The following is an 11232-nucleotide window of genomic DNA, read 5'->3' as shown; positions in this document are numbered from 1 at the left end:
TTGGAGAGGGGGTTGCAGAGGGGGTTGTGGGGTTTGGAGAAGGGGATGGAGASAGGGAWGGGGAGGGAGAGACAGGTGAGGGTGGAGGTAGAGGTACTTTCTCCTCCTGTTCTATCTCCTTCTCCAGCTTGATAAGCCCCGGAGGCTCCACATTGTACCTAAAGATAATAGGACAACAGTTTACATTAAGGTATACATTATAGTGGCCTGGGGCCAAATACATTACAGTGGCCTGGGGGGTCAAATACATTACAGTGGCCTGGGGCCAAATACATTACAGTGGCCTGGGGTCAAATACATAAACAGTGGCCTGGGGTCAAAATACATTACAGTGGCCTGGGGTTCAAATACATTACAGTGGCCTGGGGTCAAATACATTACAGGGCCTGGGGTCAAATACATTTACAGTGGCCTGGGGTAAAATACATTATAGTGCCTGGGTCAAATACATTATATGGCCTTGGGGTCAAATACATAGTGTCTAGTGTGGTCTGGGTCAATGCATTACGGTGTTCTGGAGTCAAATACATTATAGTGGCCTAGGGTGGTCCGGGGTAAAATACATTATAATGGCCTGGGTCAAATACATTACATGCCTGGGTTCAAATACATTGTGCGCCGACATATGGGACTCCAATCACGGCTGGTTGTGATACAGCCTGGAATCGACCAGTGTCTCTAATGACGCCTCTACCACTGAAATGCAGTGCCTTAGACCGCTGCACCACTCGGAGCTAGGGTGGTCTGGGTCAAATACATTATAGGAGGCTAGGCTGGTCTGGGGGTCAAAATACATTACAGTACCTAGGATGTCTTGGGTCAAATACATTATAGTGGGCTAGGCTGGTCTGGGGTCAAATACATTACAGTGACCTAGGGTGGTCTGGGGTCAAATACATTATAGGGGCTAGGCTGGTCTGTGGGGTCAAATACATTACAGTGACCTCGGGTGGTCTGGGTCAAATACATTATAGTGACCTAGGGTGGTCTGGGTGAAATACATTACATTAAATACATTATAGTGGCCTGGGGTCAAATACATTATAATGGCCTGGGTCAAATACATTATAATGCCTGGGGTCAAATACATATTAGTGGCCTGGGGTCAAATACATTATAATGGCCTGGGTCAAATTAATTACAGTGGTCTGGGTCAAATCATGTATACCTCTGCATCATGGGGTTGAATTTCAGCACACTAATCATATGTACCTCTTGCATCATGGGGTGACCTGTCCCACTGCTATTTCAGCAAAGTCTCTCCTCTATCTCTGTTCTATACAATAAACTAATAAAAAACATGAGCTGGTGCACATCCAGAGAATTTTTACTTATTTAGAGGTGCTGACTAACGGCGAATAAACTATAAGCTATGAAAATAAAGAGAGTCGCARACTCTATATACAGTATATATAAACTACCAGTAATGTATTGGGTAAATCATCCAACGTTTCAGTATCCCTGTGCCTTCTTCAATACAATAAACTACAAATATGTTAGGAGAGGGACTACCCCACTCCTTTTGAATGTTTTCTTTACTAAATCGTTTCTGAGAAGACATAATCAAAGTATAATTAAACTTCTACTTGTAATACATAACGCACATACAAATTCAATTCAAATGGAAAGCTTTTTAAGTGAATCATTTAAATCAAGGCAAAGAGGGAAAATCCCTTACGGGAAAGAGGGAAAATCCCTTACCGAGATGCTATCCTTCCTAGTTGTAGGAGACAGAGGCATACTTCCCGTGGCTGTTTGTGAAGAACTAAGGGGAGAAATACATGGAAAAGAGTACATGATCTTCACTGTGTTCCTTTGCAACACATCTCAATTACAGGGTGGTAATATTATCTCTGTCACATTGAAACTTGTGTTATAAAGTGATGTGGGAAAGTGGTTTAAAAACTCGTATGCACATGCCAGTGGGTACAGAGAAAATGAGAAGTGTTCTTTGTGATAAGTGGTGATTGAGTTATTGATATTGGTGTGTTAGTGTGAGGTGAACATAAGTGTGAGCTCAAAACAGCTACAGAAAAAACATTTTTTTTTTTTAAGATCAACAAGCAGCAATTTCACACAAGACTAAAACTACATGAAATTAAATGTTCCACAAACACAGTGCCAGGCAGTAAGATGATTGATGGGCATGTGACGTGACACAGCACACCATGCGTCATGACAGCAATAGTTCTCTCCAAACCTGTTGTCGTATGCTACACCGTGATGATGCACTTTTTAATCCACCACAGAAGAAGGAAAGGAAGGGGAAAGAGAGGGAACAGAATAGTTAGCTAGCTACCCTGTTGTAACGCACTGGGCGTGTGTGACCACACTAACTAGCCTTGGATGGACAATCAAGTTCTATTCAATTAATAAATATAGTCTAATAATCTAATAAAATCTAGTCTAATTAGTAAGTTATCCATCATTTCACCGGAATAAAACGTCCAAGGGGGGCACAGCTGGTTGGGGTTGAAAGTAGAGAAGAATAAACCAATCGTCAGCCAGAAAACGGACAAGGAGAGAAAAACACGAGAATCGTCTSTACCTCCCTACCGCTGACATGGCCTTATCACTCTGGTTTAATAGGTACATACCTGCTGAGGRATCTGAGATCATCTTCACATTACGTCAGACTATAACAGCCTGAGACGTAGTTCTACAAACAGTGTAAACGAGAGCAACACAAAACTCCCCCCATCACTGCATACTGAGTGAAACATTTACCAGAAAGTGTGTTCCCCCAGGCTTGGATTGAAGCAAATATCATTCCGCTACCCAGGAATAGTAAAGTCCCCTTTACTGGCTCAAATAGCCGACCAATCAGCCTGTTACCAAAACKCTTGGMAAACTTTTGGGYAAAAAATWGTGTTTGACCAGATACAATGTTATTTTTGCAGTAAACAAATTGACAACAAACTTTCAGCACGGTTATAGAGAAGGACATTCAACAAGCACAGCCCTAACACAAATGACTGATGATTGGCTGAGAGAAATTGATGAAAAAAAGATAGTGGGGGGGCTGTTTTGTTAGACTTCAGTGCGGCTTTTGACATTATTGATCACAGTCTGCTGCTGGTAAAACATGTGTGTTATGGCTTTACACCCCCTGCTATAATGTGGATAAAGAGTTACCTGCCTAACAGCTTTAATGGAAGCCTCTCCAACATAATCCAGGTAGAATCAGGAATTCCCCAGGGCAGCTGTCTAGGCCCATTACTTTTTACAATCTTAACTAACGACATGCTACTGGCTTTGAGTAAAGCCAGTGTGTCTATGTATGCAGATGACTCAACACTATACACGTCAGCTACTACAGCGACTGAAATGACTGCAACACTTAACAAAGAGCTGCAGTTAGTTTCAGAATGGGTGGCAAGGAATAAGTTAGTCCTAAATATTTCTAAAACTAAAAGCATTGTATTTGGGACAAATCATTCACTAAAKCTCAACTAAATCTTATAGTAAATAATGGGGATATTGAGCAAGTTGAGGTGACTAAACTGCTTGGAGTAACCCTAGATTGTAAAAACATATTGATTCCACAGTAGCTAAGACAGGGTGAAGTCTGTCCATAATAAAGTGTTGCTCTACCTTCTTAACAACACTATTAACAAGGCAGGTCCTACAGGCCCTAGTTTTGTCACACCTGGACTACTGCTCAGTCATGTGGTCATGTGCCACAAAGAGGGACTTAGGAACACTGAATTGGCTCAGAACAGGGCAGTACAGCTGGCTCTTCGATGTACACAGAGAGCTAATATGAATAATATGCATGTCAATCTCTCCTGGCTCAAAGTGGAGGAGAGATTGACTTCATCACTAATTGTATTTATGAGAGGTATTGACATGTTGAATGTCATCCATGAATACCCCACAAGACATGGCACCAGAGGTCTCTTCACAGTCCCCAAGCCCAGAACAGACTATGGGAGGAGCACAGTACTACATAGAGCCATGACTACATGGAACTCTATTCCACATCAAGTATCTGATGCAGCAGTAAAATTAGATAAAAAAAAACAGATCAAAAATACACCTTATGGAACAGTGGGGTCTGTGAAGCAACACAAACATTGGCACAGACACATGCATACACACACACACGATAACATACGCACTATACACACACGTACACATGGATTTAGTATTGTAGATATGTGGTAGTGGTTGAGTAGGGGCCTGAGGGCACACAGTGTGTTGTGAAATCTGTGAATGTATTGTAAAAAAAAAAAAAATGTTTTATTGTATAAACTGCCCTAATTTTGCTGCACCCTAGGAAGAGTAGCTGCAGCCTTGGCAGGAACTAATGGGGATCCATAATAAATACAAATACATAACATTGCCCTACTTTCTCTCTCTCCAGCTAGCTAACGCCTCACTGTCTGTCTTCACTCACTTTCACTCTGTGTTTCCTGGGACGTTCTGTACAGCGAACGACTGTTTAAAATCCACATAACTGTTCATATCATTCATCTGGTAAGCCAAGACAGTCACAGCGTTCTCAGAACATAGCCTGAAGTAGGTATTGTGTGAAGTCAGGGTATTGTGGGTGGAGTCTGTGGACAACAGAAGAGGAGCTTGTGTACAGAGAGAGGAGAGGAGGAGAAGGAGAAGAAGAGGAGAGATCTAAGAGATGCCTTTGTGTCTCTCTCTCTCTGCATCCCACCAGTCAGTCCTTCACCCATAGACGGCAGTCTGGGTCTATCCTCCTCCCTGGAAGTGCTGCTGACAGCCTGAGGCAGATCCGGACAAGGCCATATTTAGTGTGACTTGCTTCAGAAGTCACATTCCCAATCTTCAACTTATTTGAGACGTATTATAGTTGTTATTATTATTTGGCCATATTTATTAAAGGAAACTGAAACCTGACTATCTGTGACCAGAGCGGTGTACTGTTCTCACCAGGGTTTGGGGTTAATTCCATTTCAATTTAGTGAATTCATGAAACTTTCGGAAGCTTGTCTAGAACTATGAGTTTCATTGAAATCTCTCTTGTGTTCCTGTTGTGTTCTAGACCTAATGAGTGGTCATTGAGTCTCTGCCATGTTTCTGTTGTGTTCTAGAACCTAATGAGTGTTCATTGAGATCATCTGCATTGTGTTCTGTTGTGTTCTAGAACCTAATGATGGTCATTGAGATCTCTGCCATGTGTTCTGTTGTGTCTAGAACCTAGGATAGTCTTAGATCTCTGCCATTGTTCTGTTGTGTTCTAGACCTAATGAGTGGTCATTGAGATCTCTGCCATTGTTCTGTTGTGTTCTAGAACCTAATGAGTGGTCATTGAGATCTCTGCATTTGTTCTGTTGTGTTCTAGAACCTAATGAGTGGTCATTGAAATCTCTGCCATTGTTCTGTTGTGTTCTAGAACCTAATGAGTGGTCATTGAGATCTCTGCCATTGTTCTGTTGTGTTCTAACCTAATGAGTGGTCATTGAGATCTCTGCATTTGTTCTGTTGTGTTCTAGAACCTAATGAGTGGTCATTGAGATCTCTCCATTTGTTCTGTTGTGTTCTAGAACCTAATGAGTGGTCATTGAGATCTCTGCATTGTTCTGTTGTGTCTGAAACCTAATGAGTGGTCATTGAGATCTCTGCCATTTGTTCTGTTGTGTTCTAGAACACTAATGAGTGGTCATTGAGATCTCTGCCATTTGTTTCTGTTGTGTTCTAGAACCTAATGAGTGGTCATTGAGATCTTCTGCCATTTGTTCTGTTGTGTTCTAGAACCTAATGAGTGGTCATTGAGATCTCTGCCATTTGTTCTGTTGTGTTCTAGAACCTAATGAGTGGTCATTGAGATCTCTGCCATTTGTTCTGTTGTGTCTAGAACCTATGAGTGGTCATTGAGATCTCTGCCATGTTGTTCTGTTGTGTTCTAGAACCTAATGAGTGGTCATTGAGATCTCTGCCATTTTCTGTTGTGTTCTAGAACCTAATGAGTGGTCATTGAGATCTCTGCCTTGTTCTGTTGTGTTCTAGAACCTAATGAGTGGTCATTGAGATCTCTGCCTTGTTTGCTTCTGTTGTTCTAAACCTAATGAGTGGTCATGAGATCTCTGCCATTGTTTGTTGTGTCTAGAACCTAATGAGTGTCATTGAGATCTCTGCCATGTGTTTCTGTTGTGTTCTAGAACCTAATGAGTGGTCATTGAGATCTCTGCCATGTGTTCTGTTGTGTTCTAGAACCTAATGAGTGTCATTGAGATCTCTGCCATGTGTTCTGTTGTGTTCTAGAACCTAATGAGTGGTCATTGAGATCTCTGCCATGTGTTCTTTGTGTTCTAGAACCTAATGAGTGGTCATTGAGATCTCTGCCATGTGTTCTGTTGTGTTCTAGAACCTAATGAGTGGTCATTGAGATCTCTGCCATGTGTTCTTGTTGTGTCTTAGAACCTAATGATGGGTCATTGAGATCTCTGCCATGTTTTCTTTGTGTTCTAGAACCTAATGAGTGGTCATTGAGATCTCTGCCATTTGTTTGTTTTGTTCTAGAACCTAATGAGTGGTCATTGAAATCTCTGCCATTTGTTCTGTTGTGTTCTAGACCTAATGATGTGTCATTGAGATCTCTGCCATTTGTCTGTTGTGTTCTAGAACCTAATGAGGTGTCATTGAGATCTCTGCCATGTGTTCTGTTGTGTTCTAGAACCTAATGAGTGGTCATTGAGATCTCTGCCATTTGTTCTGTTGTGTTCTAGAACCTAATGAGTGGTCATTGAGATCTCTGCCATTGTTCTGTTTGTTCTAGAACCTAATGAGTGGTCATTGAGATCTCTGCCATTGTTCTGTTGTGTTCTAGAACCTAATGAGTGGTCATTGAGATCTCTGCCATTTGTTCTGTTGTGTTCTAGAACTAATGAGTGGTCATTGAGATCTCTGCCATTTGTTCTGTTTGTTTCTAGAACTAATGAGTGGTCCTGAGATCTCTGCCATTTGTTCTGTTGTTCGTGTAGAACATAATGAGTGGTCATGAGATCTCTGCCATTTGTTCTGTTGTGTCTAGAACCTAATGATGGTCATTGAGATCTCTGCCATTTGTTCTGTTGTGTTCTAGAACCTAATGAGTGGTCATTGAGATCTCTGCCATTTGTTCTGTTTGTTTCTAGAACCTAATGAGTGGTCATTGAGATCTCTGCCATTTGTTCTGTTGTGTTCTAGAACCTAATGAGTGGTCATGAGATCTCTGCCAGTTTGTTCTGTTGTTCTAGAACCTAATGAGTGGTCATTGAGATCTCTGCCATGTGTTCTGTTGTGTTCTAGAACCAATGAGTGGTCATGAGATCTCTGCCATTTGTGCTGTTGTGTTCTAGAACCTAATGATGGTCATGAGATCTCTGCCATTGTTTCTGTTGTGTTCTAGAACCTAATGAGTGGTCATTGAGATCTCTGCCATGTGTCTGTTGTGTTCTAGAACCTAATGATGGGCATTGAGATCTCTTGCATGTGTTCTGTTGTTTCTAGAACCTAATGAGTGTCATTGAGATCTCTGCCATGTGTTGTTGTGTTCTAGAACCTAATGAGTGGTCATTGAGATCTTGCATGTGTTCTGTTGTGTTCTAGAACCTAATGAGTGGTCATTGAGATCTCTGCCATGTGTTCTGTTTGTGTTCTAGAACCTAATGAGGGGTCATTGAGATCTCTGCCATGTGTTCTGTTGTGTTCTAGAACCTAATGAGTGGTCATTGAGATCTCTGCCATTGTTCTGTTGTGTTCTAGAACCTAATGAGTGTCATTGAGATCTCTGCCATTTGTTCTTTGTGTTCTAGAACCTAATGAGTGGTCATTGAGATCTCTGCCATGTTGTTCTGTTGTGTCTAGAACCTAATGAGTTGGTCATTGAGATCTCTGCCATGTTTTCTGTTGTTTCTAGAACCTAATGAGGTGGCATTGAAGATCTCTGCCATTTTCTGTTGTTTTCTAAGAACCTAATGAGTGTCATGAGATCTCTTGCCATTTGTTCTGTGTGTTCTAAAACCTAATGAGTGGTCATGAGATCTCTGCCATTTGTTCTGGTTGTTCTAGAACCTAATGAGGTGTCATTGAATTCTCTGCCATATTTGTTCTGTTGTGTTCTAGAACCTAATGAGTGTCTTGAGATCTCTGCCATTTGTTCTGTGTTGTTCTAGAACCTATGAGTGGTCATTGAGATCTCTGCCATTTGTTCTGTTGTGTTCTAGAACCTAATGAGTTGTCATTGAGATCTCTGCCATTTGTTCTGTTTTGTGTTCTAGAACCTAATGAGTAGTCATTGAGATCTCTGCCATTTGTCTGTTGTGTTCTAGAAACCTAATGAGTGGTCATTGAGATCTCTGCCATTGTTCTGTTGTGTTCTAGAACCTAATGAGTGGTCATTGAGCTCTCTGCCATGTGTTTCTGTTGTGTTCTAGAACCCCTACTGAAGTGGTCATTGAGATCCTCTGCCATTGTTCTGTTTGTTCTAGAAACCTAATGAGTAGTCATTGAGATCTCTGCCATTTGTTCTTTTGGTTCTAGAACCTAATGAGTGTCATTGAGATCTCTGCATTTGTTCTGTTGTGTTTCTAGAACCTAATGAGTGGTCATTCGAGATCGTCTGCATTGTTCTGTTGTGTTCTAGAACCAATGGTGGTCATGAGATCTCTGCCATGTTTCTGTTGTCGTCTAGAACCTAATGAGTGGTCATTGAGATTCTGCCAGTGTTCTGTTGTATTCTAGACCTAATGAGGGTGTCATGAGATCTCTGCCATGTGTTCTGTTGTGTTCTAGACTAATGAGTGGTCATTGAGATCTCTGCCATGTGTTCTGTGTGTTCTAGACCTAATGAGTGGTCATTGAACGATCTCTGCCATTGTTGTTGTGTTCCTAGAACCTAATGGATGTCCATTGATCTCCTGCCATGTGTTTGTTGGTTCTAGAACCTAATGAGTGTCATTTGAGATCTCCTTGCCACTGTGCCTGTTCGATGTTCTCAGACACCTAATGAGTGGTCATTGAGATCTCTGCCATGATACTGTGTTCGTTTGTGTTTCTAGAACCTAATGAGTGGTCATTGAGATCTCCTGCCATGTTTCTGTTGTTTTCTAGAACCTAATGATGGTCATTGAAGATCTCCTGCCACTGTGTTCTGTTGTGTTCTAGAACCTAATGGAGTGGTCATTGAGATCTTTCTGCCATGTGTTCTGTGTGTTCTAGAATCCTAAGAGTGGTCATTGAAGACTCTCTGCCATGTGTTTCTGTTGTGTTCATAGAAACTAATGATGGTCATTGAGTCTCTGCACATGTCGTTCTCGTTGTGTTCTAGAACCTATAAGTGTCATTTGAGATCTCTGCCATGTGTTCTGTTTTTGTTCTAGAAACCTAATTAGTGGTCATTGAGATCTCTGCATGATGTTCTGTTGGTTCCTAGAACCTAATGAGTGGTCATTGAGATCTCTGCCCATTTGTCTTGTGTTCTAGAACCTATGAGTGTTCATTGAGATCTCTGCATGTGTTCTGTTCGTGTTCTAGAACCTAATGAGTGGTCATTGAGATCAGTCTGCCATGGTTCTGTTGTTGTTCATGAACCTACAATGAGTGGTCATTGAGATCTCTGCCATGTGTTCTGTTGTGTTCTAGAAACCTAATGAGTGGTCATTGAATCTCTGCCATGTGTCTTTGTTTCTAGAACCTAATGATGCGTCATTGATCTCTGCCATGTGTTCTGTTGTGTTCTACAACTAATGAGTGGTCATTGAGACTCTGCCATGTGTTCTGTTGTGTCTCGAACTAATAGTGATCATTGAGATCTCTGCCATGTGTTCTGTTGTGTTCATAAACCTAATGAGTGGTCATTGAGATCCTTGCCATGTGTTCTGTGTGTTCTAGAACCTAATGAGTGGTCATTGAGATCTCTGCCAGTGTTCTGTTGTGTTCTAGAACCTAAGAGTGTCATTGAATCTCTGCATGTGTCTGTTGTGTTCTAGAACCTATATGAGTGGTCATTGAGATCTCTGCCATTTGTTCTGTTGTGTTCTAGAACCTAATAGAGTGGTCATTGAGATCTCTGCCATTTGTTTGTTGTGTTCTAGAAGTAATAAACCATGTGGTCCTGATGGATCTCTGCCATTTGTTCTGTGTGTTCATAGAACCTAATGATGGTCATTGAGATCTCTGCCATGTGTTCTGTTGTGTTCTAAGAACCTGTAATATGAGATCTCTGCCATTTTCACTGTGTTGCGTTGTTCGAAACCCAATGTGGTGGTCATTGAGATCATCCTGCATTTTCTGTGTTGTTCTAGCAACCTAAGATGTGGTCATTGAGATCTTGCCAGTGTTCTGTTGGTTCTAGAACCTAATGAGTGGTCAATTGAGATCCTCTGCCATTTGTTCTGTTGTGTTTCATGAACCCATAATGAGTGGTCATTTCAATCTCTGCCATTTGTTTCTGTTGTTTCCAGACACCTATCGTGGTCATTGAGATCTCTGCCATGTGTTCTGTTGTGTTCTAGAACCTAATGAGTGGTCATTGAGATCTCTGCCATGTGTTCTGTTGTGTTCTAGCTTGCAAGAGAATCAAAACAGAGCATTAAAATGCAAACTGACATGCATCCGTACTCACCCAGTCCCTCAGACTCAAACAGGCAGGTCTCTCCCACCCCCACCTGACGACACCAGGTCAGGAAGTTAGCTGTGTTGTCCCTGGCGAAGAAGGACCCGGAGGGCGCACTGGCACGACACGGGATCCTCCGGCATGGGATGGCCTGGTGGAGGGAGACATTAGAAGAAAATAGATTCCTTTTTGTGAGAAATGGAAGTGCCCCTGGTTGGAAGGAGAGCTTGCTCAAGGTTACAACGGCAGGGGAGACACATTAGGAAGAGATAAACATTTACATTTTAGTCATTATCCAAACTTACCGTAGTGAGTTCATACATTTTCATACTTTACCCCGTACTGGTCCCCCATGGGAATCAAACCCACAACCCTGGCATTGCAAGCACCATCCTCTACCAACTGAGCCACACAGGACCCCAAACATCAACCACAATATCAGTTGGTGTTTTTTGTAAATAGCAACTTATTAATACAAAGCAACGTCACAGACAATTGTCTCGGCGGGTATCCTAGAGGCTGTAGAGGCGGACCAGCAACCCTCCATCCAGAGATGCCCTGACTGACCCTGTACCTCTCAACATGTGTGTGTGTGTCTGAGGGCGTAAGGAAAAAAGGCTGTTTCTGTTTTCATCAAATGGACAATAAAATATCTATTGTAT

At 41.8% G+C, this 11232-nt stretch overlaps 1 protein-coding gene across 1 annotated transcript in view; it reads right to left on the bottom strand.

Annotated features, from left to right (window-relative positions):
* LOC112074664 (growth arrest-specific protein 2) overlaps nt 1–10893 on the bottom strand; it is a 15089-nt gene extending 4196 nt beyond the window's left edge. Inside the window, exons 1-4 of the mRNA XM_024141790.2 lie at nt 10876–10893; nt 10580–10721; nt 1702–1765; nt 17–158 (exon numbers count right to left, since the gene is read on the bottom strand). Of these exons, the coding sequence (XP_023997558.2) occupies nt 17–158; nt 1702–1765; nt 10580–10721; nt 10876–10893 (366 nt within the window). The remainder of the gene's footprint in view (nt 1–16; nt 159–1701; nt 1766–10579; nt 10722–10875) is intronic.
* Nucleotides 10894–11232: the final 339 nt, after the last annotated feature.

This window comes from Salvelinus sp. IW2-2015, unplaced genomic scaffold (genome assembly GCF_002910315.2).
Source record: "Salvelinus sp. IW2-2015 unplaced genomic scaffold, ASM291031v2 Un_scaffold2748, whole genome shotgun sequence".
NCBI lineage: Eukaryota > Metazoa > Chordata > Actinopteri > Salmoniformes > Salmonidae > Salvelinus > Salvelinus sp. IW2-2015.
The sequence above is the reverse complement of the archived record's forward strand: the minus strand, read 5'-3'. Positions and strand labels throughout refer to the sequence as shown.